Here is a 27,763-nt window from a genome sequence, read left to right as displayed (position 1 = left end):
CCGCATGTAGTGCGCAGAAGCCAGTGCACAAGAGAACACAATACAGAGAACAACAGACTGGGATTCACAGAGTATCCCAGGGTTTCAGCCAGTCAGGCTTGCATGCATGATTATAATAATAATAATAATAATAATAATAATAATAATAATAATAATAAAAGGAACAATATTAAAATGATGGGCCCCAGAAAGGGGGAGGGGTTATTGCTGTTCTATTACCTGTTGTTGCAGAGCATCCCTCTGGCAGATAGCAAAGCTGCCGAGAGTCATGATCACTGTATGAGGACATGGCAACTGCTTGAGTAAAATGACACGACATTACTTATGTCAACTCTCCAGACTTGTTAGAGCATTCAGCTCTCTCAAGCACTCACTTACACACTCACTCACAGTCACACACACACAACACACACAAAAACTCACTAAGTTCAACTCTAATTGATCTTGGAACAAGCTGAGAATAAAAAACAATACATTTTTTGGCACAAACCAGGGTGAATACAAAGCAGGAAACAATACTGGCTTCTATATCTGCCCTCTTAACTGATTGAGAGAAGAATTTGAGACAAAACTGATGTTTTGCTTCCAGACCTAAAGACACTCAATTACTTCTGTTTCTGTAGTATCTTAAAAGGGGCTGAAGCAAAATAATATATTGAAATAGTTAGAAAGTCAGAACAAAGGAGTGAGAAGTCAATCACAATGTGGAAAGAAGTGTAGAAATCATATTTCAACCCCCCACATGCTTTGCAACAACTCCTTTGGGTTGTGGCGAATACACATAGGCCAGAGGTTCAAACACTTGTCTCATTACTAACCTTAGAGCTCGCAACCTGACCTCATTCCCTCTTTCCAATCCTCTATCACATCCAGGACCCACACACCTGTGCTTATCTCCTCGTTGACAGACTGGCTCATTCAGCTGTTAAACAGACATTGGTCGTCCGTGCAGAGGACCAGTTGTGCGACACAAACCTCCAGCTGATAGTAAAGGCAGAGGGACCTGTTTGCACAGAGTGGTTCAGCTCAGCGAGGAGCTGGAGTTCTGTTTTGGGTTTTCTCTTGTTTGTTTGGCGCTAAAAATAAACCTGCACTTATTTCAACATAGACTCCCTGTTCCTGTGTCTCTTTTCCTGAGGCCTGGCCTGTGACAAGAGCCCAGCATCGAGACACCCCCCACGGTGTGACAATAGACATAAGAAATATGAGGAAGTCAATACTAGTGTTCATAATCAAGTTCTCAGTCTGGAGTGTTTGTGGGCCATCGCTAACATCCGTCCGCAACGTAATCAAAGTCCTGGAACAAGTCCTGCTCCTCGTTGCTGAAGACCCGGGACTCGAAACTGAGGACCGGGGCTTCGGTGGTGAACTCGTTGTCGAATTTCCCCACATCCTCTCGGCCATTCACGGTTGGTATGAAAGGAGAGGTCACTGTCTGCACTCTGAGCCCTCGCCAATTCACACTCTGAAAAGAGAGAAGGAAAGAAGGACGGTCAGGATGAGGTGTTGCCGCCTTCATGTGAAAGAGAGGCCGTGAAGCGGATGTGTGTGCCATGCACCCTGAAGAAGGCATGACCCTTCTTCAGCGTCTCTTTCTCCACCCCCCAGGCACCATGTCCCAGAAAGGACGCTAACGGCACAAGGAGAAGGAGAGGAAAGGACATTAAAGGGTCAGTCCATACCAAGCCTATATTCGCAATCTGAGCTCAGGAATGCAAAAGACACACAGACACACACAGACACAAACAGTGTATACTGTGCAACAAAATGGTTGCATCACACCTGAGACATGACTTATTAGAGCAGATCAATTATATTTTAGAGCTGTGAGATTAGGTTTACATTTAGTACACCTTTCGCAAACTCAAGAGGTATAAACATCAGGCTGTGTTAAGAATACCCACGTCGCCAAACAGCATCTCAAAGATGATCACCACCAGCACCGACCAGTCCACGGCCCAAGAGTAGGACTCCTCTGTCAGCACTTTGGGGGCAAGGAACTCAGAAAGTGCTGGTCCTCTCGCCGAAGCCCATCCCTAACAGGAACAATGAAGAGGTGTTGGGGAATAACGCATTGTAATTTCAATGATACATCAAAGTAACTAATAAATCAACTAGGAAACCAATACTATATATTTTTTTTAATGTACCTTCTTTGCAAAGACTGAAGTCCGCAATTTTGATGTAGCGTCATCGGCCTGGCAGCAGGTTCTGCAGCTTCAGATCCCTGAAATAAACATATAGTGTAATCACTTGGTTGCAGAACAAAGAGAACTTGCCAGGAACACAAGAACTATTCCTGTCAGCCATTAAAGGACACACGTCTCACACTGTGTGCATTCAGGCAGAGGTCTACTGATTTTAGGACGTGACTTGTGATTTGTGAGCATCCCAAGAAACCTAAGAAATTAAAGGAGACAGGTGAATAGTTTAGGCTGGGTTTGATCTCAGTGAGACTGTAGATTTGTTCTTCTTTGTATGTTGTAAAAATCACTGAAGCGTGATAACTTACCTGTGTAATATGTTCTTGCAGGAACTCGAGACCGACCACCACACAGGGAGCAGAAAATCTGTTGCAGAAAAGAGATCAAAACAAAAAAACACATTTAAAACTTTTGTCCTCTTTGATTTTTAAGTTCAAATTGCAAGTTTCTGTCAAAGCAAGAACTCCAGCAGTCTATGTGATCGGATCTAAAAGAAAAAACTAACAGACACCCAAAACTGTCTAGTTGGTCCTTTTTAAAAATGCATCTTCATACCTTTTATGATCATGATGATTTAATTGTGCCTCGTTTTGTTACTGGGAGGTTGTGTGCCAAAGGTTAGTAGTAATAATTTGCAATAATTTCTGACTCTATATGTTCACAGTTCTGAAACTCCCTTAAGGCGACATCATCACTGTGCGAGACGTCATGCAGCTCACACAGTCCGGGCCTCCAAGAACAGATTGACGACAATCATGAGGTCTCCACCGGCAGTGAACTCCATGACGAAGCACACATGCTCCTCGGTCTGGAAGCTGCCAAAGAAATTGACCAGTAAGGGTTGCTCACTGATGCGCTTTTCACACAGCAGGCTGGGGCAACACAACAAACAGAGAGCACGTCAATATACATTTATACACAGCTTGTCAGCAGATGCAACAAAATGGCAGCTTTCCTGCAGAGTAAGACAGAAAAAAAAGTAAATGAAGACCTTGCTGATACAGTGCCTTGGTGTGTAGCATTAAAAACATATTTTTTTATCTTTGCTGTTTGCTGTTACAAACCCAGAAGCGTCACTAGAAGCAAAATAAAGCCATACCTGTCAACATTTCCACTGTCGACAATCTGCCATTTCTTCAGGGCCTTGATGGCAAACCTCTCCTTGGTGATCTTGGATTTGGCAAGCAGCACCAGACAGCATCAGAGCAAGACAGATTCAGGATGAGTAAACTCCACTCTCAACCCCAGGATCTTAATTCACAACATGAGCATTTAGTAATATGCCCACTAATGCTGCACTGAAATAAGTCACACACAATGTTTCTGTTAAGGGTTACAAAGTGGACGTCCTTTCAAAAGTGACCACAAGTATTGTTTAGGAAACTGGTGTTCCTATCTCTTCTCCACATTCTCAACTGAATTACTGATTGGAGCTGCCCCACATTATAGCCACCATGACTCATGATTTATTTTAAGATGCACCAAAAATATATGATATGATATATTTAATCTTAGAAATCTTAGAAAGGCTCAGACTGGAGATTAAACTGTTCAGAAGTACCTCATATCTGTTGAAGGCGGAACTTCGAGCTCCTCTAGACATTCGGGGTCTAGACCCTCCTCCAGATGTTCAAACTCCTCCAGATGTTCCAACTCCTCTGGACGTTCATGGTCGGCTTTGGAAACAACGCTGTCATTGAGAAGATCAGACGTCTCCACTGCATCCGGCAAATTGAGCACTTTCATGTTATGACCGACAACAACACAAGTGGAAACCAACATTACACGTTGTGTTGCATAGGGTTATAACTGACAAATATTATTTTAAGGTTAAATACATACAGACATAGGATGCAAAAGTTCCCAGCCCCCTTTCCGATTCCGTCTCTTAGGTGTCTACGTAATGCCGCGCATGCGTATTTTGAAAACACGACAATTGTGAGCATCCACTTTACCGCTTGGAAATAATTATTGTACATTAAAACGTAAGCGCCGTTTCCTTCAATTATTCCAGTTGAGTTTTCGTCTTTAAACATACGCATGCGCAGCATTTCGTAGACCCCTGAGAGACGGAACCGGTCAGTGGCCTGGGAGCCGTTGTGTCCGACACCGGGTGTCCCTTCCTCCGTGTCGGCACTGGAGCCGGGCTCCTGTCTGCGCGATTTATACCAGTACCAGCCCACACGCACCAGGCTGCAGGCAACGTAGGCCATCTCACATCTTCTCGGTTCACTAGTAGCACATACAGCGGTTGGGCAAAAGCAGGTTAGATACAGTGGTCATTTTAAATTTAAATGTGTCCCCGTAACAGCTGTGACAGAGGAGACTTTGATCAAAGTGGGCTTTCAAATTCAGTTCTTACCATTTAGCCACATTGATTTTGTACAAGATGTTACTGGATGCGGGGGCTACTGGGCAGCACACGTTCAACTGGGAAACACGTAGGAGCGCGTCGCAGCGCCAGCCACGCCCCCCGAGACGCGTGTCTAACTGCGCCGTTTCAAACTTCTTCTCACAACGCTTAGGAAATGCAGGTTCACAACACAGTGTTTTCTCTGATTTGTTTTCATCACATCTATCCAGCCATGTCCTCACATGCATTAATGAATATTGCTCACTCACATCTTCATAGAAGAAATCAGAGGTCATAATGAGCGTTACTGAATACAGGTCACACTACTCTGGTCAATGACAATAAAGTGTGTAGGGTGGATTGCAATATAATACAATTGCATGCGTATATACTGTGTGTGCGTGTACACATTTCAGATCATAAATCTAATTTTTTATCAATAATGCACAGGACAAAGTCCTGTATTGTGATGTAATGTCATATACACGTCCTGCTCAGTGCGCTTGGCTTTGGGGTGAATTTTGTAGCAGCACTTTAGACTTGTTGTGTAGATACAGATATTAGAGATTAGAAATGGGCCCCACCAAAATATTCAGCCACTTGAAAACATAGAACTATATATAAACTTAATAAAGCCTAAAATTGTTAACTCGTGAATGTGTTCATCATTATTTCAAAAATATTTTCGGAGTTTCTAGGCTGTTTTAAGTCGCAATTGATATGTTGAAATTTAGCGCATGGTTCGGCTGACAGGGTGACTATATTAATGATTGCACTAAGCACTAATTTTCCAATGTAAATCTGTGGTGACAGAGAGCCATGCGGGCAGAGATGAGACCGGCCCGCCTGGTTTTACGTTACGTGAACGTAGTTCCGGCTGTGCTATATCATTCCGCGTCAGCGAAGGGTATATAAGTCTGTGTCAAAGGCGTGCGTCAGACTGTGAAGACGGCGAGTGGCACCGATCATCCCGTGTGCAGCAGCGGTGAGTTTCTGTTACAGAACTCCTTTTTAATTGTTTCTTTATTTTGTCCAATGCATTTTCAGTTATTTTCAATGTATTTGACTTTTATGTTGGTGAGCAGTTATTGCTTTAATCACATTTGTTTTGTTGTTTTGGGCACGTTTATTTTGAAGTTAATTGTTTTGTTTTTTGTTAAAATCACAAAGATTTTAAAAATTAAGTGATTTTAAGAATTGATTTTTAAAGATTTTAATCGTAAGTATTAAAAAATTGAATTGTTTTTTTTTTAATGAAAATGTAAAATACTATACCAAATAAAACAGTATTTCTGTTACAGAACTCGTTTGAGAGATTGTCAGTTAGCGAGAAAATGGCCATCAAACAACTTGGCCCCGACAAGCCAGACATAAAAATCTTACAACAAACAAAGGATAATGGTAGGTCGTTCAACAGGACATTTTCCAGGTCATGGTACGACAAAAAGTCTTGGCTGTCTGGTTGTGCTAAACGGAATAAGGTTTTCTGTTTCCAATGTTTGCTTTTGCGTCCTTTAACAGGGGGATGTGTGGAGTAGCGTAGGTGTTTGTGATTTAAAGCACTTCTCTGAAAAGGCTAAAAAACACACATCTAGCAAAGCTCATTTTAGCTGTGCAATGAAACTAGCTATGCTTGGACAAGCTAATATAGCAGCGCAGACTTCATTTGTCAATCAATCTTAGGTTAATCATATAGCATACGATACGATCCAGAATCTGCCCCACCTAAATTTATGGTCAGGAGCTGCTACTGGTAATAATATGAAATGTATTCCCATTGAGCCATATTGTAACAGTATCAGCCCACTGCACGTCTTTCACTTTCTTTAATCATAATCATAAATTTGTGTTCTCCTCCTCTAGTGCCATGTTTAATTGGTTAATTGAATGGAGTATTTAAAGCCCTTGTGTCTCTCCAATGAGGGGGTGGCCAGTCCCGGGACGGTGCAGGTGAGGGGACGGACTGGGGCAATGAGCTGTGGGTCACAGAACAAGTGTTCAAAATCCTCACTGCCTCCTCTCGCCTGTACTGTTCACTGGTTGTGTTTTCTTTGATTTTAAAGTACGAAAATAAAACCTTGACATGTAAAACATCTGGCTGCTCTGTCCCACAGCACTGCTCATCCCCGCGAGGTCCTGGGGCTGCAATCTGCTGCTGAGCCCACACATGTCCTCCTGTATTTTTTTATTATACGAGAAAGCGTTGCCTGCAAACAGTTAAGAGTCATTTCAAAGACGACACAAAGGCTAATGAGTCTAATGGTGACCTTTAGCCTTCTCACCAGCTGGACACCTGCAGAGGAAACGGTTTAGTCAAAAAGAGAGAGAGAGATAAACATGGTTCCTGTAGTGGATGATGTTGAAGATGATGCTGCGGACTGGTGGGCCTCCTTCAGTGAACTGGAGACACTAGTGTTGCTCAGCGGGCTGGGCTTCCTCACGGAGAACGCTGTGACTTTCTAACTCCTGGTACCCGCTGACCTGGGTTGAGACATGTCTGTCCAAAAAAACGATAAAAGGAAACATTTTATTGTTAAAATTCTGCCACTAAAACAATCATTACGACCTGATTGGTGTTTGATATTCATACAGTTTGATTTCTTGGCTCTTACTCTCGTCCTCGTTTCTCGATTTCAGTCCTCCAGACTTTTTTTTTTGGGGGGGGGGTAACTTGAACACCATTTGTGGTTCCTTTAGACAGAAGTCTTCTATCCAGCACTCCGTTGTAAGAAAAAAATAAAAAATTGGATACACAACAAATTTGTTTAAATAAATTACCATTGTAACACACACTAATCCTTTAGGACGAGGCCCTCTCTACCAGCACCAGGGGACTTTGAAGACCCTGAGGGGCTTTTCATAATAGCAGCTGTATCAATCCTGATGTCATAGCCAAATCTAATGTCGTATTGTCTTTTAGTTCTACTTATAAATTGAATCTAGAGGTCAGGTAAAATTTAGGTGTTACAGAGGTCAAATTAAATGTACTATTACGTATTGGATCATTAAAAGATGCAACCTATATATTACACACGGTTTACTTGTGTCATTGCCTACTCCAGATGAATCTTTCTGTAAATTATATGAGCAGAACATTTTTTGTTTAAGTGGAACGGTAAACCTAATAAAATTCAACGGGCCTATCTGTACAATGAAGTTGAGTTTGGGGGATTACATTTCTAAATCTTAAATCGGTAAATCTTACACTAAAAGCTTCAGTAATACAAACATTATATCGTAACCCAGATTGATTCTCCAGCAAATTAAAAATAAATGCTCACCCCTTATTTAGAAATGGCCTTTTTACCTTTATACAGATTGACCATACAGACAAGTGACCATTTTCAGTTAATTTAACAAAAAACTATTTTGATTATCTCCTTTTTGTAAAAAAGCCATACAGAGTTGGTTGCAATTTCAATTTCACCTGCCTGAAAAGCCAGAAATTCAACTCAAATATACTAATACATAGAAAAACTTTCTTTATGTGCAAATTTAGGGTGTAATCTTTTCTAAAAGATTTTATGAACAATAATGATGTAATGTCACATTTGCAGCTAGCCAAATTATATGGGAAGGTCTGCTCACTCCAAAGTTACAATCAACCAATTGCGGCCTTACCGCAGAAATGGAGTAGGCAAGTGGGTGAGGGGAAAGGACGTGAACTTGTTTGCTCAGCTTCTTTTGATGTCCCAAATCCATGGTGCTTGGCCTATGAATTGACAATGAAGATAACGCTTGATTCAACAATTCGAGCTTTTCAATTTAAGTTATTATATACAATTCTGGCAACCAATAGAATGTCGTATATATGGGGCATAAAAGCGTCACAGCACTGACGATTCTGCTATGAAGAGAGAGAATCACTAGAGCACTTGTTCTGGTATTGTTCGCAGGTAGCTCTGTTTTGGTTACAGGTTCAGGACTGGTTGAGAAGGTTAATTAATTTTAAACCAACTCTGCTGATATCTATGCTGGGTGACTTACAGAGTAAAAGTCAAACAATGAATAATATAATTTTTCAATAACAGTGTTAATAATGTGTTTAGAACGGTTCAGAAGCTGAGGGATGGGATTGATCTGTAGGGAATTGGTGTGACAAAAATCATAACATAATTATATAATTCAGATACATTTATGTATTGCTGAGAACTATATTTATTTATGTATTGCTTTGTGACTACTATGAGAAGTACAGTGTAAAAGCTATGTATGTATTTAACATATGTAACAAAACTGTATGTCACGCAGTATGTAAAAACAAGGTTCATTTTGTCCTCCTAAAGGGGGGGTGATGTGTAAAAAACAAAAAATCAGGTGTTACAGAACCATCGCTGTTAATAACCAATGCATCTGAAATAGACCCAGATATTAAATGACTGATGATGCAAAATACATGCTGTGATCATAGAATGGCTTGAGAAGACGGGTCATAACAATGTGGTATATAAATTTGAGTAATGTTTCAAATGTGTAGTGACTTGTGTTTTGTGATTTATTAATTTGAGATGTTTGCACATTCTTCTCAAAAGTAAACTGCATCAACTACATATATTTTTATATAGAGCTGAAATTGATTTGTGAGCTAATTGCCAATACTGAAAAAAAACATCTACTTCTTTTACCATTTTGTTACTGTGTTGTTTAGTCTACTTTTTATACATCACATAGTTTAACTCAACCAAATATTAGTTTTTTCAGATTGATCTACTTGTTGTTTTGCCCTCCACCCCCAATCAGACTAATTGCATTTTTGCATTGAATAGAGAACAGCTGTGTATGTGTAATAGCTGGTAATACACAGTACCCTGCGCAGTATTGTCTCTCTATGATGTTCAGAGAAGACTGTTATCACACTACTGTTTGTGATCGAGCAGTCGAAGTACAATACGCCTGTCTGCTAGAGGTACCTGCTGTACAGCAGCTCTCACCATTAGACTGTGACTTGTGTTGTCAAGGTTTATCAGTGTGATCCCTCAGCAGGTTGGTAATTTCTTCTATTAATATTCATCATAGAGTCCCCACTCGGGTGGTGCAGAATGACACAGGTCCCCACCTATATGGTACAGGACGACACTCGCACACCTTTGTGAGAGTAACTGTAGTTATAAGTCGATTAGTTTTACTGCCGACTACTAAATTAAATTGATAATTACATGTTTTTCAGTTTGTTTGTGTATTATATGTAATCATTGGTGCTACAACTTATCGGGTCCTTAATTCCCTGTGGAGAAACTCTAAACTTTACAAAACAGTCCCCATTTGGATAGTAACAAGTGGGGATCTGGGGGGTCCCCAAGTAAGGCCACGAGTCCCCTCTTGAATACCAGAGACCGACCCTCACACACCAGTGTGTGTGTAAGTACGACACCAGACAACATTTGATAGATCAGAAGCATAATTAACAAATGTATTTTTAAATTAATTATGGACGTATTGTCATCCCTGATTGCGTTTATAATTTTCAGACAAGTTTAATAAAAGTCCCCATTTAAATAGGCCAGAACGACACTCACACCAGGCTATGTGTTTAAATACATTGTAAAAATAATACGTTTGCAAAACAAACAAAGAAAAACATGCTAAAGATCAGCTTTTTGTATCATCCACATCCTCACAAGCCTCATAACATCTTCTATAACCAGCCCTTACAGTGGAGTCCCCACGCCCATAGACAGACCAACACATGTCCCCACTTGAATAGTATACAATCATTTCACACACCTATGTGTGCAAACAATTTCTAAATAAATATTAACATGCAATAGTATAATTTGATCTGATCCCTATTTGTTTGAAAGTTCTCCGGGGAATCAAATGAATGGTCTAGGCACAATTTTACATGATTTAAAGGCTTTGCCAAGTGGGGACATAGCAAGGTCACCACTTGGCTACTAAGTCCCCACTTTGCGAGTGTGTTGCGATGCCTAGGTCCCCACACTCACCCTGGCTCTAGTCCTGTCTGGCCTCTCTCCTCACTTGCTGGGTATCATTTCTGCGTTTGGACTCCCTGTAGCACAGCTTGGTGTTGCCACACATTCACTCGCCCACTTGTCGAGAATATGGTGAAGAATGACTCGTCTGACCATATCACTTTTTTCTACATCTCTGTAGACCAGTGTCTATGGTGCCCCAATAATGTCCCCTCATTCAAAGTCGCTTAGATCCTTTCCTCTTGCCATCTTGATCCACAAACGAGGTCAACTGGGCCTGCTCAGCATTTTTATACATACCACAGAGCATGATTGGATGTTAATTGCTTAATTGTATCATGCAGTACACCTGTTTGGAGGCATCTGAATTAGTTATGTTCCTCCACTCATTTATTCAGGTTTTTCCTTTAATTTGTCACCCATCTGTACATCCTAGTACAATGAGGCAACAAGTGCAGACAATACAGTTCAGTCCTAAGTATGTGCTAAAGGGAGGGGGGCATAGTAGAAGTGGCAGTAAAACATCAATACATTCAGGAGTTCAGACAACCCCAATAGACATGCAGTATAGAAGGTAAACTAATTATTTTGGCTTGACTAAAGGAATGATAACCTGGCCATGAGGACGAGGTCATCGGAACCCCCCCACTAGATAGAATGAGCCAAGAAGTTGTTACAAAGATGGTGTGTGGGGTGGAGGAGGGATGCATAGCGATGAATGTTGGGAAAGTGCAGTGTTGCCGCATACTTATGCTGGGGTGGGTGGAAGTCACGAGGCTGCGTTTGTTTTCCTCCCATGCCGTTGCCATTAGTGAAGTCGGGTGTGTCTCATCAGTGTCACGTGGAACACAAGTGAATAAAGAAGTGCAGTAAACTAATAATCAAATGCAAGTGAATAACAAGTAATAAATCAATCAGTGTAGAAAACCAAGTAAATATATAATATAAGAAACTATAAGAAAGTGCTTTATGGCACCATTCATGTTCTGGTACTGCATTTCCTCCAGGGTCATTCACTTCTACAGCTCCTGGCCCCCTATCCCCAGGACCACTGTGGGTTCTAAGAGTGGCCTGTGAGCCCCCTGAGAACCCACCCTCATCGGAAAGGAATACCACCTCCCCCCTTACGTCCAGGGAGACCACAGGCTCAGGTGCTACATAAGAAAGAACAGTTCTGCTGAGTTGTCATTATTTTATTAATAATACAATTATTTTATTATTTATGCTTTACACACCTCCCTCTCTCTCTCTCTCTCTGTTCCTGCAGGACTGACTGACCCTGCCACCCCCCCAGAGAGGGAGGAGGAAGAGTAGGATGAGGAGAGAGGAGATTTACTTACTGAGAGGTAATTACTGAAAATGAGTGAGAAAAAATATGAGATGAAAAATGGGAAGGAAGGATAATTTAAAAATGAAAGGAAGTGGAGGTGGAGGAGAGGGAGGCCCAGCAGGAAGGAGGCAGGTGATATTTTCCTTTGGGGCTGCATGCGTGAGTCAGAGAGCGAAAGAGCGAGAGAGTAGAAAGGGAGAGAATGGCAGAAAGTGAGAGAAGGAGAATGAGAGAGAAGGAAAGAAGGGCAGAGAGAAGGGGAGCTGTTTTGTTTTTCTTACCTTTATCTATATGCATTTACTGTGAATGTGTGTGTGTTTTGGGTATGAGTGCACATTAGAGAGAGTATTTAAGGAGTGTGCATGTGTGTGTGTATGGAGAGAGGCAACTAATTTCTGTGATGAGCAGGTGGGAGCTTGAGTACTGTACACTTGTAATAATAATGCAGAGCCCCCTCTCCTTCAGGCCCCCTTTCAGCATCGTTCCCCTCCACCATCTTCTTCTTTTCCTCCTCCTCCTTTACCTCCCTCCCTCCCCACCGTCTTATCTCGAACTCTGCAGTAGTTGCAAATAATGTGTGTGTGTGTATATATATATATATATGAGTGTGTGTGTGTGTAATAATTTCACTCCAATCGAACCCACCTCCCAACTTTTCCTCTCATTTTCTTGCCCCCAACCGCACACAAAGACGAGATTCCTTGCATCAGCTCCTAATTGCCTGACAGGCTGGCCGTCTGTGGACCCGCTCTCTCGGTGTGTATTTTGCAGGTAGCACAATGCACCGGAGCAGCGCTGGCATTGCAGCAGCAGCGGGATCAGGGAGCAGCGAAGGTATACGCTTTGGGACGGCTATGAAGTGAACGGATTTTGTTGTCTGTCTGTGTGTCCGTTTATTGACTGAGTGCTGGGTTGTGTGTGTATATTGGTAATGTGTGTGTGCGTGTTGCTCTATGCGCTAAACTGTTGCGCCGAACTTTCCCCGCTGCGTGCGGTCCGTTCGCCTCGCCTCGCCGGAGCAGCGGTGAGACGCTCGGCAGCCACTCTGTGTTTTATCTACATTTATATCATTTTATTGACGACTCCAGAGGGCGTAATTAATCTACAGTAGGTAAGCGCTCCGCCACCCCTCCGTCTCCCACCATCCATGTCTCTGCTTTCCATCTCCTTGCCTCCTCCCTCTCTAAATCACGCTACTCTTCTTCTTCTTCTTCTAATTCACCTTCTCTGGCATCTTCTCGGTTCAACTGAATTCAGTTCATTTCCAATTCAAATCAATCTCCCTCTCTCCCTGTGTCTGTGCGAGTCAGTAGTGTCACCTGTGGTCAGTCTGCGGTGTGTGATGCGGGTTGTACCGTGTGCGACCAAAAAGAGGTGTTTCTGTGCGACGCACAACCGCAGCACATTATCATCACTATATGACATCGAAAAGTCAGTAGCGCACAAGATGAGGTTTATCGCAACGAGGTGCTTACCACACAGGTAAACCATTAGCAGGATCGTCTCGGATACAGGTGGCTGTAATCATGTTATACCGGCGCGTTTCCACACTTCGACAGACCCAGGCATAGTAAAGTTTATTTGTTAATTTAATAATTGTTTCTTAAAAGAAGACATATCTGCGGTGACAGCCGGAGGTTTACAATTTTGTTTAATTCGGTCATTTTTGTTTAATTCGAGCTCCTACTGCTATGAGGTGCCAACTGTAAAACAATGCATTTTCAAAATATTAAACATTTGAACAAAAATGTTACTTGCATCTTAAATATCCAAACCCCAGATTTAACATTTAGATTTAACATTAAGCTTTAAGCTAAATCTTTATTATGCATTATTAGTCAAACGGCAAATATGTATTTTTCAAAATGGAGATTGTAGCATTTAAGTCTTTATTTTAAAATGTGAAATATTTATAAAAGTGGAAGAAAAATCATAATTATTTACTAAATCAGATGCATTTTACATTTGGCTCACCATAGATTGTAGCTGTATAACCCAACTCTGGAGCTGTGACCATTAACTGGGTGACCCATCCTTGTGTAAATGAAAGTGCACAGCAGGTGGTTTAAATTCTGCTTCTACTGACAATATGATGTTGGAAATATAAGTAGATTGTAAGATATTAAACTATCTGAGATTCAAGAAATGTTGCAGTGATAATACAGCACTACAGTATATTACAGTATGATGTATTATTCAACACTGCACATTTGAGTGACTGCTGCAATGAAATGTGATTAGTGATTATCAAAATGGACAATAATAATAATTAATTATAATTCTGAAATAGAACTGCAGCTTCACATCCCACATGCAGAGTAATAGTAATAATCCAGTGTAACCTTCAACTGGTAAATTAACCTCTTTACTTTCTTTCTTTCATTCTGTCACTTTCTCACCTTCTCTCTCTCGCTCTCTCCTTCCTTCTCAGTCAGTCTCCCAGTCTCTCCAGTGACCAGAGTTGAGCCTCTTTGCCCATTGGGTGGAACGTAGTGCAGAATGGACCAAGAGGGAGTCAATGGGACGGGGCTGGGTTCAGGTGCGGGGTTTTGGGGGGGCAGGGGTCAGGAGCCCAATGTGACAGCAGAGGTGCGGGGAGGGAGGCATGTGGACTATGAGGAGGAGATCCTGCGCTACTTGTGGAGGGATTACCTGTTCCCACGGCAGTACGAGTGGGTGCTCATCGCCGGCTACATCATCGTGTTCATCATTGCACTCACTGGCAATGCCCTGGGTGAGTCTGAGAGAGAGAGGGAGAGGGAGGAGGAAAAAGGGAGGAGGAGAAATGGAATATGCTCCATTGGATACATTGTCGCCATCATCTTTCTCCCTTTCTCTCTTCCTTCTTTCTCCTTCACCCACCTCCCTCTATCAGCCTCTCTGCCCCCCTCACCCACCTGCCTCTCCCCTGCCTTCTCTCTCTCTCAATTCAATTCAATTCAATTCAGTTCAATTCAAGGGTGCTTGACAAACAGGTCTGCAGTGTTGCCAAAGCAATTAACATTACATACATATATTGGAAAAAAAAGTTAAAGATTAGAAAAATAATAAATAAGTCAGTGTTTTTCATAAAATATATTACAGTAAAATAAAGTACGATATAATCTATAAATAAAATCTTAATATACATGAACATTTACTTTATTGATTGATTTATTTTTATAATCACACACTGAACTAACAAGGCTGTGTGTCCTCTCCTAGTAGGATACCACATTTTTTTTTCATCAATTCTGAAACAAATTTGATAATATTTATACATTTCTTAAATAATATTTCCCTAATTTGGGTATTTTTATTGCAGTTTAGGAGGAAGTGCATCTCTGTCCACCTCTCCGTCTCACAGTGACCACAGCACTGCTCCTCTCTGGGCAGCTAGCTCTGCCCTGTGTCGGCCCATCTCTATGGCCAGGCTGTGGTCACTAAGACTGTACTTGGTCAGGATCCGTCTGTGCTTCGAGTCTCTGACAGTGAAGAGATACTTTGCCAGGGTGTATTCTCTTTGTATTCTCTTTATATTCTCTCTCTCTCTCTCTCTCTCTCTCTCTCTCAGTGTGTTTGGCAGTGTGGAGGAATCACCACATGCGGACGGTCACTAACTACTTCATAGTGAACCTGTCTCTTGCCGACCTCCTGGTCACGGCCATCTGCCTGCCGGTCAGTCTGGTGGTGGACATCACGGAGAGCTGGTTCTTTGGACAGACGCTGTGCAAAGTCATCCCCTACCTGCAGGTACTCGACACACAAGACAGAGAAGACAGCCAGACAGACCTAGAGAGATGGACAGGTGCACACACAGACAGGCTGAGCAAGTTCATCGCCTGTGTACAGATGCTGGATTTAATACACTGAACAGACAGCGACGGAGAGATGGACAGGCAGACTGACAGAGACAGAGAGGTAGACAGACAGAGAGATGCACAGGTGGATAGACAGGGTAATTTATAATCGTTGTGCAGGAGCTCCATTGCTCTGAAAGCAGCTGGGCTGGATATGGTGCCTTAAGCTTTTTGTTATACAGTGCTGTCCTCTAGTGGTTTATCCAGGAATTACAACATACAATTACATTTTTTTTGTTACTATTTGTACACTTATTTTCTTTCAATCTCCCTCTCTCCTTCTCTCTCTCTGAGATAGTGGCAGTCTATGTTAAATGTCTCCTCTCTCACTCTCTCTACTTATTTTATTTTGATGTGATGTTTTGTGATTTGAGCTTTGTCCAATAAAATACTTCTGTAAAAGTTTTTTAAATCTCCCCCCCCCCCCCCCCCTCTCTCTCTCTCTCTCTCTCAGACAGTATCGGTGTCTGTCTCAGTGCTGACTCTGAGTTTCATTGCTCTGGACCGCTGGTACGCCATCTGCCACCCACTGCTGTTCAAGAGCACCGCTCGCCGTGCCAGGCACAGCATCCTGCTCATCTGGGTGCTGTCCCTTACCATCATGGTGCCCCAGGCCATCGTCATGGAGACCAGCAGCATGATCCCCGAGCTGGCCAATCACACGCTGCTGCTGTCTGTGTGCGACGAGCGCTGGGGCGGTGAGGGGGGGGCGGTGCTGGGGGGGATGGGGAGGGGTGGGAAGGGAGGAGGAGTACGTGGGGGACAACGACATCAACAACATGTTCTCCTCTTCGTCCCCCCCCCTCTCTCTCTCTATCAGGGGAGGTGTACCCCCGCGTGTATCACATCTGTTTCTTCATGGTGACATACCTGGCGCCCCTCTGTCTGATGTTCATCGCCTACTTCCAGATCTTCAGGAAGCTGTGGTGTCGCCAGGTGAGGGAGAGGGGGAAAAGGAGGAGGGCCCTCTACATACACATACACCTGTTCACGACTATTAGCAATAATAAACAGATCAATGTATATACATAAATGTAAATGAATACTTTTAAACAATGATTAAAGCAATGACTGACAGAATTAACTAATAAAGATGAAATCAAATAAAATACTATAATAATAATAATAAAATAATAATTACAACAATAATTCTCTCTCTTTCTCACACTCAGATCCCAGGCAACTCCGGCGGCACAGTGTCCAGGCAGTGGGTGCAGGGAGCGTGGCGCAGTGAGGCGGGGCCGGGGCCAGGCCTGGGGGCGGGGCTGTGGGGGGCGTCATCGCGGCGATGCACTGCCCTCAGTGCCGAAATCAAGCAGCTCAGGGCGAGGCGGAAGACTGCCAGGATGTTGCTGGTGGTGCTTCTGGTGTTCACACTGTGCTACCTGCCCATCAGCTTGCTCAACGTGCTCAAGAGGTGTGTGTGTGTGTGTCAGTCGCTGTGTTGAGTATGAGTGTGAGTATAAGTGTGTGTTTGTGAGTGTCTGTATGTCTGTCTCTTACACTGCTTGCCAGGTGTCTTTACTTTTGTTCCCGCCTCCCCTCTCTCTCCCTTTCTATGTCAGGGTGTCGGGGGTGTTTGATAACACAGCAGACAGGGAGACAGTGTACGCCTGGTTCACCTTCTCACACTGGCTGGTTTACGCCAACAGCGCTGCCAACCCCATCATCTACAACTTCCTCAGCGGTGACTGAGACCATGACAACAGAGACAGCAGCAACAGTAACGCTGACAGAGACTGTAACAGCGAGGACACTGACAGGGACAGTAACAGCAAGGACACTGACAGTAGCGACATTACCAGGGAGTTTTAACAGCAGGGACACTGACAGTAGTGATAGTAACACTGACGGCGACTTTAAGAACAAGAACAGTAGCAGTAGCAGTGTCATTAACACTAGCAGCAGTGGTGACAGTGGCAGTAACAGTAATAATAACAATATTGATAACAATATGTTTTCTGTCCTCCCAACAATCCTTCTCCCTCTCCCTCTCTCTTTCAGGGAAGTTTCGTGAGGAGTTCAAAGCAGCGTTCTCCTGCTGTTTTCAGGGCCTGCGCTGTTGCCAGAGGACAGAGTCTCGTTGCACAGACCGCAGCACCAGCCAGAAGTCTCTGACCGGGAGCCGCTTGTCGTCGCAAGCGTCTGAACATGTCGTGCTGGCCAGCATCACGCCCACACCACACACATGTACTGAACATGGCACAAACATGTACTGAGCACACGATGTACACATACTGGACATGTCACACAGACAGAACATATAGTTAGGCACTGATATAACACACACAGGTGAAAACACACACATACTGAACATGTTTGACACACTTAACATGCCAGACGCACAAGCACACACTGTACAAACCACACGTGCACACACATACACACAGTAAATATATCGGTTAAACACACACATGCACACACTGAACACACGGCACACACAAGTGCTGATAACGCCTCACAGGGAGTGTGAATAACCCCTTATATTGGCCTAGACTTACTTGACCTGAGGACCCCCCCAAGTAGAATGAGCAGGGGCAGTGTTTGGGGTGGAGGAGTAAGGCAAAATAAGGTATGCTGCTGTTTCCAAATATATATGCTTATGAGGTTTAAAACTTTATCATTTACAGTATAAAATAAACCCCTTCACACACAAACACAACACAGAGAGAGAGAGAGAGACAGACAGTAACTCACTGTGAGAGGGAAATATAACCAGACAATGCACAAGAGAAGCAAGGCCCTTTCTCCATGACTCCAGCTAAGAGTCCTAGCCTCCGACCCCAACCCTGACTGTCAGAACCAGTACCAACCCAGCGCAGTACTGGCCCAGAGACTCACTACACCGCAGGAACAGAACTGACCTCAAACCATGGCTGCTGTGGCAAACTAGTAACCCTGGAGACAACAGAAACACCTTGATGAAGAGAGCCAGGTTAACAATACTGTTTTACAAAAATATATGCATTTGTTTTTTTTCCAGTAATGACCAAATAAATAAATAAATACATGGATAAATGAATACATAAATTGTAAGATATTATTTGTTAGAAAGAATTTCCCATAGAAAAATACAATGCTATTTGATTTGGTTCGGGAAACAGACTTCTTCCCAATATCTAGTTCCCTAAATTTTAAGGAGGCCCCTGGTAGACCCTGGCTTATCTATGTGTCCAGAGGCCAAAAGATACCCGTCCTCTGAGGTACAGCTGTATCACGTACCCTTCTCATGGAGTCGTGCTGCCAAAATATGATTGGTTGAAAGGAAACCTTATAAAACCATGGACAAAGAAAGAGAAGTTAGTTTGGGGGTTCAAGAAGGAGACAACGACAAGAAGAAGAGCAGGAGGAAGAGAGAGGCACACCGCTGCCTGCCTGACCAGACTGACTTAAGCTGCCCTGCGAGGAGAAGTGGAGAAATCGGGTATTATCTGTTTCTTTCTGTAATCCAGCAGAAGCTTAATATTACTTATTTTCAGTAATATAACTGAATGATATTAGTTTTCTATTTTTGTCACAAATAAATGATTATTGCACATCTGTGACTTGACCGCATCTTCCCTCTAAAAAGAATCTAAAAAGAAACCAATTGACCTATGAGTTTTCAGTTCAACTATTTATTTAGATTGACTGAAAAACCATGCATATCAAATTCTCTTACAAAATTAAGCTTTATAACATTTATAACAAGAACTGTATGAGAGAGAGAAAACACAAACTAAGGACTAAAACCATTTCTGGGAAATGTGGAACAATATAAACTCAAAAGAGCACGAATTGGCAATACAAGATGGAACAATGTGGAAGAAATATTTTGAAAACTATAAGAAGCCGTAAAGTACAAGAGTGGAGATAAATTTGACCCCAACAACGACCCTGTGTGAGCAGTTACCTGGGGAAGGTGTTCTTCAAGATCCTCAACACCCAGATACTATATACATCAATGGGTTGGCTATGGGTTCCTGCTCTACACAGATGACCTGGTCATGCCATCGCCCTCAGAGCCAGGGCTGCAGCAGAACCCTGTGCTGCTACTAGAGCAGGACTGTCAGACCTGGGCCCTGGCAGTGAACCTTATCTTTAAAAAAAAAGATCTCAGGGAAACAAATACCACTTCATTCTAGGCAACAATACCCTAGAACACACAAAATCAAGCATGCAGGGCAGAATTAGGCCATTACCCAGCTCTAATAAACATAAAGAAAATGGCACTAAAATGTTGGATGCACCTAATGAAAAATGAGTCAGAAGGCTCAGTGACCACAGCCTGGCCATAGAAACAGGCAGACACAGAGAGGACCGGTACTGTGCTCACTGATGCACTTTCTTCTGCACTGCAATAAATATACCCAGATATACTAGGGAAATATTATTTAATAAAATAAGAAATGCCCATCCAATGTTTGTGAAAATGGAAAACGGATTTGTAAGTCATCCCAACAAAGAGCCTTAAACTGAAATTCAGAAAGAGAGTGTTTGTGTGTTAGTGTGAGTGCGTGTATGTCTGTGTTGTTATGGGAATCCATATAATTGAAACACCACCACTGTGTAATAGTGTCAATACACAGGACTGCGTCTGCCCTCCGAGGCGCTAGGAGGCGCTTTTCTAAAAGGCGGACATCTTCTCCCACTGCGTCCAGCAATGAACTCCTCGGGTCGGTGGTGGATTTACACAAAGTGGGGTGACACTATACGGACTTTCCTGGTGAACATTTCCCACAATGCCTCACTGCTCACGAAGACAACCGACAGCCGCCGAAGGTGACTCCTGGTCGCGGAGACAGCCGACGTCGCATATGAGTAACTGTTGTTTATAATGTTACTATAGATCATCTAGCCCCCACGTTTAGAGCAGAGCTAAAGCACAGCAATGTGATTGATTGTGAAGTAAGCCTGCTTTAAGACATGGGCAATGTCACTGTTAGACTTCGTACGTGTATATAACAGCAAAAACAGTCCTGTCTATCAAGTGACACGTACATGATGGGGACACACTCATAGTTTTAATATCTTCTAATCTTCTGAATTGTATAGTTGCAGTGGTAGTATGTACTTGAAATCACAAATATGGTTTAGGTTCATTCATTAATTACCTTATTATTTTATAACCTACATTACCATAACAACGAACGAAAAAACCTCGTCTTATATGTGAATACTGTTATTACCATAATGCCCCCTGCAAACTCCCCACATGATGTTAATATTATATTCTCCAGATGCACGTTGCTGCACTTATATTTAGGGATTATTTAATAAAGCAGATATAGCTATCTTAACATGAACTACAGCCTATTAAGCCTAGCTATATCACATTACTGCGTACAGGCTCGCCACGAATCGCTTCGTTTTGTGACGTCACCTTCGGCAGCTCTCGGCTGTCTCTGCGAGCAGCGAGGCATTATGGGAAATATTCACCAGAAAAGTCCGTATAGTCTCACCCACAGGAAGAGGGAGACAGACAGAGTGAGAACGAGAAAGAGATTCGCTAAGGTAAATTGTTAAGAAAAACACATTTTCTTTTTACATTATTTGTTTTACAGTATGACAGTATACACAACCCAGAAAATCTCTGTCACTAATCCATCGCGGAAGAGGTCTTCGAAAATAGCGTATTTCGGTCCTAAATGGTCATTTTGATCCGAGATGGAGAGAGACAGACATGTCGTGTAGCTCGAGTTGGTTTGTGTTTACGGCTAGGCCCGTCAGACATCTTACCGTCGATATTCTCCGTTTCGTCGATCAAACATGTTACACAATTTCCTCAGATTGTTTATTGTGCCATATTTTAAGGGCTTGTGGCGCCAAAATCTCTTCCCTGATATTTTCTGAGGTGAAACTGCGGTGTTTTAAACTTACGCACTAGAGCCCAAACAATAGCCTTCATGGCTCCCGATTGGTTAGAGCGTAATCAGTAACATCTTCACTCTATTGCGATTGACTAAAATGATATTTATGTATCTGAAGCTGTTTCTGTGTTTTTGTTTGTGAGTGATGCGCGTCTCAGCCCCATACCAATCGTATGTTGCACTGTGCGATGTATTTTGTATTTGTTACAGCTAAGATGTGTTGTATTTCTACTCTGTATTCCTGTTTCATTTAAGTATCAACAATACATCGATATACAGTCAATATAAAGCAATGCATTAAATGTATAACCGAAGCGGGTATTGCTAAAGCTGTGTTTCCTGTGTCCTGGCTACACGGGATGTCAGTCGGTTTGTTTTTGTCTGTATTGCACCTCTTCTCTTCAACATTATTCCATATTGTATAGATAGACCTAGTTTAATACAGATCGTTTAGTTCAAAGTATCGTGTGCCCCTGTGTGTAAGTGGCATCCTTAAGTCCCTCCTCTTCCTGTTGGTGTAGCTGTATCCCGATGAAAGGCTCTGTATGTAAGCAGTTGGTTCCTGGTGAATATAAACCTTGTTTCTTGTTGTATTAATGGATCAATAAAGAAAGTTAAAAAAAACAACAACAACATCTCTGTCCTTTGAATCAGGGCACTGGGGACAGAAGCACACATTCAGCGACTGAAGTGCAGTGTCGGGTCACCAGGCCAGTCTGAGAAGCACATGGAAGTGTCTTGAGTTTCAGGGTTTTTCTGCACGCTTTCACATGCACTCCATCATGCTGCCCTGCCTCAGTCTCTCAGTCCCACCGTGTCTGTGTTGTGTTGACCTCGTCTCTCCATCACGCTCACTGTACGCCCTTTTGTCCCCCCTCCAGGAGCGCCATGGCTCGCGGGCAGCAGAAGATTCAGTCCCAGCAGAAGAACGCCAAGAAGCAGGCGGAGAAGAAGAAGCAACAGGGGGCCGACCAAAAGACCGCAGCCAAGGCTGCACTCGTCTTCACCTGTCCTGTGTGCCGGGTCAGTCTGTGTACAGTCTATCACCTGCCCTGTGTTTGGGACTGTCCGTCTCTCTGTCCCACTGTCTGTGGGAGGGGCAGTGTTGGTCTGTCTAGGGTCAGTGTCTGTTCCCCTCCATCACCTGTGCTGTGTGTGGGGTCAGTCTGTCTGTCAGTCTTTATTGTACTGTTCTGGTACTGCAGCCCCCTATTGTAACAGGATGCAGCTGTGTTAAGCAGCAGGAGAGGTACAGCATGAGATGTTATTTATTGATTCTGGTGCACAGACTGATGCCAGACACTTTCTACACACTACAATTGTTAATGTACACATACCGAACTTCACACAGTGGTTCATTAGGATACCATGTGGTGTGCTTTTTCACAGCTGGGATCGATATTTACTGAGTTTTGATCGATTGAAACCCCACAGTCTCCCATTGACTTCAATGGTGGAATGGATTCTCGCGCGCAGACAGGCCAACTGAACGGCCGGTAGCCGATCAGTGTTGTTTATGCAACTGATATCCCCATAAGATACTGTATACCAATACTCATACCACTTCTACTAATAATACTTACACTACATTTGTTTAATATTGTATTATATTCAAATACTTATTTCACTTATATATACACACTACATTACATTAGTTTACTACTGTTTTATATACTAATATTTATTCCACTGCTACTACTAATATATAATATATATATATATATATATATATATATATATATATATATATATATACATACACACACACACACTAAATTACATTAGTTTAATACTGCTTTATATACTAATATTTCACTTACAATAAATAATAATTCTACATTCAATTTGTGTATACAGAGCTGTAGTACCGATTGATATTATTATTCCATATGATTCATTACTTTAATGACCTATGCTATCTTATAATGTATACTGTAGACCAGGGGTGTTTCTCGACTGAATGTTATAGGGGGTCTTGGCAGCTTCATGCTGACGGTGTTTTCTACATAAAATACTGTGATGTACTGTATTCTATATTATACTGTACAACCTTGCAGTGTACGATAGTACATACTACAGTACTACAACATACTGTAATATAATGTATACTATATTATACTGTAGTGCCTTGCAATTTACTATAGTACTTACTATAGTAGTACAACAAATACTTTTGCACACACATACAACTCATATAGTACTGAAACATACTGTCACATGCAGACAGTTTCTCCAGGAAATTTAGCATTCTAGTTATTATTATTGATCCATGGACTGGTCAATCGGTTTCTAGTTTCTGATCCACCAATTACTACTAATCAGCAGACAGAGAACAGGGACTTCAAAGAGGAGACGTGATGGGCGAGTCGTGCAGAGAAACGGCCACCGGAGGCTCGGCCTACAGATGGGTTGATCGATCTATTGATTATTGATTACCCTGCAGACCCAGATGCCGGACCCAAAGACCTTCAAGCAGCACTTCGAGAGCAAGCACCCCAAGTCTCCCATGCCCCCCGAGCTGGCGGATGTGCAAGCCTGAGCCCACAGACCCCACAAGGTACCTGTCCCCATCTCACTTGCTCGTTAGTTTATTCATTCATTCATTAAATTACAAGCCCGAGTCCAAGATCTTGTTAACCCTTTTATGAATGATTGTTTTTTAAAATGACTTTTAAAAATGAATTTTAACTGTTTTTAAAGATTTAGTTGTTTTTAAAGCACTAGTTGTTTGGGTTTTTTTTGGTTAGTTTTGTTCTATTTTTTTGTCAAATACATTGACCGTTTGGATTTAATTTTAAATGCATCGGACCGTTTTGGTTTGTTTTTTATTTTTATCATTTTAATTGTTTTTTTTATTTGTCCGGTGCATTTTCAGTTAATTTCAATGTATTTGACTTTTTCTGTAGGTAGCAGTTTGCTTTAATCACGTTTGTTTTGTTTAAGCACTTGTTTATTTGAGTTCATATGTTTTGTTAATCACTAAGATTTTAATTTTTTTTAGGTGATTTTAAGAATTGATTTAAAAAAAAATTTTAATCACAAGTATTAAAATTTGTTTTGATTGTTTTTTATTTTGAAATGTAAAATACTTACACCAATAAAACAGTATTTTACAAGGTCAGATTTTTTTTTCCAGTCAATTTTGTTTATTGTCAATGAACTCGTAAGTCCCATTGACAATAGCAGCGCCAGCTCACATGGGACAGTCCTCGGCACCAGACACTGGCCCTCCGCTTTGTGACTTGGTGTAAATGAATTAATTCTGCAAAGTTTCAGTAAACAAACATTTTTCTCTGCCTTGTACAATATATCAGAACAACATGCAATTCTAGTCAAAGTATTAGAGCATAGTATTCTCAAATGAAGCAGTGTTTTTATATTTGTTTAGTTGAATAATCTGGTTTCCCAGACCTGCACTGCCCAGCAAAATTAACATTGTGTAGTCCACTGCTAACCTGGGTCTGAAACCAGCCTGAAACAATTCATCCCTGATTCTTTGTTTATTGAAACGCTCATTCCGCCCTCCGGGAGAGAACTGGAGATTGTCAGGATTTGCTGAACTGAGTTGGGGAAGGAGCAGGTGAATGGGCACTTCATTAGTGTGAGAAGTTTAATTATTTTTGTGTTGCCCCCAGACTTCACTGCCAGGACACTGACACAGAAGACCCGACCAAAGAGATCAGAACTTGGCGCGTCGGGTCGCCAAATGCCTTGGTACTGCGCTTCGGACCTGGGGAGGGGCGGGAGGGTGGGAGGGGGTAGTAATGTGAGCTGGGGGGGTAATAACTTGTCTCTACTGATGCTAGAGCTAGGTTGTCACCTCAGACTATTTTTTATTTTGTCATTTCCTTTATATTTTTGTCTCTCGAAAATGAGAGCACCATCGACAACGTTCCCTTTCAATTCTCGAACCCCGACTCTGCCAGCACCCCCCTCCTACAGGCACATGCAAACACACACTTCCCTTTCCTGCAGCTGGCACCATCACTCCCAGCTGTAGGGTATCCTGTCTTTCTCCCCGCTCCTGTCAGTTTGTTTTAAGTTGTCCACTAAAATGATCGATCTTTGGCAGCAGGACCAATTAAGTAATTAAAGGAGTTAAAAGTGTGGGATGGCTGGTTGGTTTGTTTTCTAAGAAAATGGTGTTTGCAATGGGGTTGGATGTGTGAGAGGCAGGATGCTCTGGTCCTGGACACTGGTGGTCTATTCTGGAGGGACTTCTTGAGCCCTTGATTGAAGATGCCTATTAAACCTGAAGAATTGTCTGTCTCCAGGACCGGCGCTGGGGACCCTGCTGTTCTGTACTGTAAAATATTGTCCAGGGCTGGCGGCTTACTGCAATTCCACTTTTTATTCTAACTTCCTCTCCATTAACTTAATCTAATTACTTTTGATTAATTGATGTTAATTATGTGTTGGTTGTGATTTAGTGAATAATACAAAACAAGAATGAAAAAAGCACTTGGCTAAATTTAAGATTTTTGTTTTTTAAAGTAGTGGCGATGAATTGAATGATTAGACCTGGTTATGTTCATGGAGAGCTCAAGGTGGACTGAAAAGTACTGAAGTTACTGAATCCCATTCAAGGCATGTGAGTGTTTTTTTTTTTTTTTTTTTAACTTTTTCCTCTGCTGTCCTGTCATTTATGTTTTCCATCTAACAACTGTATAAATGTCCTCGTGTTACAGGTAATATGAGACACAAACCCAAACCACAATCCCTCACTTTCTCCCTCTGTGTGTTTTTGTCGTCTCTGCTGGGGCCCGTGACCTGCAAGGCCAGGTGGGGGGTGTTTCCCAGTCTGACCCAGTTCTGGTGCTATAGAGTCCAATTCATAAGATGTTAACACTGCAACTCTGAGTGGAACACAGATACTTATGCTGGGGTGGGGGGGGGGTGAGGAAGGGGGTAAATGCTGGGGTTTTTGTTGGTTTGTTTTAAACAAACGAAAAGCAATACGATTATCGACCACTGACACAATCTGCTTGCTTACCTCACTGGACTAAAACTCTGGCTTTAATTTCTTTTTTTTTAATTAGTTTGGAGGTTAGGGTGATTGGGGGTGGGGGGGTAGGTAGGGAATGCAATCCTGTGTCTTTGATCCCATGTACATATCAATTGCAAAACAAAAAATAAAATAAGTTCCCTACCTGAGATTTTTAATGACTACTAACTTGTATGGTAATAAATGATTGAAACAAATCAAAGGAAGAGTCTGTTTTCTGACAATGTGTTGCATCACAGCCTTGAACCCAGACTGATCCTTAAAAACCACAAAACTCTGCTTGTATTTATTTATATAAATACAAATTGACAATTGTATTTATTTTTTTAATTTTAATTTTGTAAATGGAAGGCCATGTCATAAGTGTTTTATATATGGGCCTGTTGACATCTGTTTTGGAGTTTAGTGCAAATTGTAAGAAGGGAAACGGTGCCCTATGTACGATGTGTATGTGTAAAAAAATAAATAAAAAAAATAGACCATATTAAGTGCCGAGATAAGCAGCCTATCCCATAGACTTATTTTGAGTGATTCTTGGGATAACTGAGGATTTCTGTGTATCAAGGATAATTGTTTTTTTAAAATAGAAATGCAAGAATAGAAAGATGGGAGGGGTCTGTGCTTTGACCAAAGAGAGGGAAGTCTTGTGTCTCAGCTGAGGAAGCTCCATCCTTCTTCCGCTGCCTAGACAAGCCTCCAATCAGGCCTTACCGTCTTCTTAAGGGGACTAGGGACCGTCCCTGCACGGCCTCCTCACCCTCGACTCCAATAGACGAGTCTGGTGTCAAACTCGATGACCAAACGGCGTTCTTTTCCTCATTGTTTACCACGTCTGTGTGGTACCTCTACTGTGGGGCGGGTGAGTATATTGTGTCTGTCTGTCTTTTTTTTTTTTAATAGGAGGTTGAACCCAGCCTTGGCACATGGACTCGAAGAATCCTGAAGGTATGCCTGAGGAGGGGGGGTAATGCCATTCAAATCCAGGTGTCCCTCATTAGAGTGTGTGAGATTAGGTTAATTGGCCTCAATTAATGAGTTGTTGCTTTGGTGCTGTTTTGAGGATTGGCGTCATGAGTAAATGCCTGGATTGTCGTTAAGGTAGGTTCTCTCTTTATTTTGTATGTTTTAAGGGCCTGCGGTCACCTGTAAGTATTGCAGTGCATGTGTAAAGCCGTGTAAAAGTGCCGATTGTATTTGCGGTGGTGGTTTACAAATATAGTGAAAGGGTTTTGAAGTTGTGCAGGTGCTGT

The 27,763-nt window shown here is 42.2% G+C and overlaps 2 protein-coding genes and 1 long non-coding RNA gene across 4 annotated transcripts; 2 read left to right on the top strand and 1 right to left on the bottom strand.

Annotated features, from left to right (window-relative positions):
- Positions 1-419: 419 nt before the first annotated feature.
- On the bottom strand, positions 420-4,322 carry LOC136762800 (uncharacterized). The gene is made up of 6 exons (XR_010820903.1): positions 3,766-4,322; positions 2,924-3,374; positions 2,513-2,570; positions 2,151-2,227; positions 1,905-2,036; positions 420-1,465 (listed from the first exon to the last, which is right to left on the bottom strand). It is a non-coding gene; the product is annotated as an uncharacterized LOC136762800 (long non-coding RNA).
- An 8,156-nt stretch (positions 4,323-12,478) lies between these two features.
- Positions 12,479-18,681, top strand: LOC136763304 (orexin/Hypocretin receptor type 1). Its single transcript, XM_066717212.1, has 8 exons — positions 12,479-12,654; positions 14,252-14,554; positions 15,374-15,552; positions 16,114-16,357; positions 16,480-16,595; positions 16,832-17,076; positions 17,225-17,346; positions 17,664-18,681. Exons 2-8 carry the CDS (start codon positions 14,320-14,322, stop codon positions 17,876-17,878), a joined length of 1,356 nt encoding a protein of 451 aa, XP_066573309.1. The 5' UTR covers positions 12,479-12,654; positions 14,252-14,319; the 3' UTR covers positions 17,879-18,681.
- A 1,755-nt stretch (positions 18,682-20,436) lies between these two features.
- LOC136763303 (zinc finger protein 706) lies at positions 20,437-26,715 on the top strand. 2 transcript variants are annotated; one of them, XM_066717211.1, is made up of 4 exons: positions 20,437-20,459; positions 22,390-22,531; positions 23,952-24,065; positions 25,144-26,715. In XM_066717211.1, the coding sequence occupies exons 2-3, from the start codon at positions 22,397-22,399 to the stop codon at positions 24,045-24,047; spliced, it is 231 nt and encodes a 76-aa protein (XP_066573308.1). In that variant the 5' UTR covers positions 20,437-20,459; positions 22,390-22,396; the 3' UTR covers positions 24,048-24,065; positions 25,144-26,715. The 2 variants fall into 2 exon arrangements, with proteins under 2 accessions (XP_066573308.1, XP_066573307.1); XM_066717210.1 differs by lacking the exon at positions 20,437-20,459 and adding an exon at positions 21,044-21,152.
- The last annotated feature ends 1,048 nt before the right edge of the window (positions 26,716-27,763 follow it).

This window comes from Amia ocellicauda, chromosome 11, assembly GCF_036373705.1.
Source record: "Amia ocellicauda isolate fAmiCal2 chromosome 11, fAmiCal2.hap1, whole genome shotgun sequence".
Lineage (NCBI taxonomy): Eukaryota > Metazoa > Chordata > Actinopteri > Amiiformes > Amiidae > Amia > Amia ocellicauda.
Note: the sequence above shows the minus strand (reverse complement) of the source record. Positions and strands in the feature narration are given on the sequence as shown.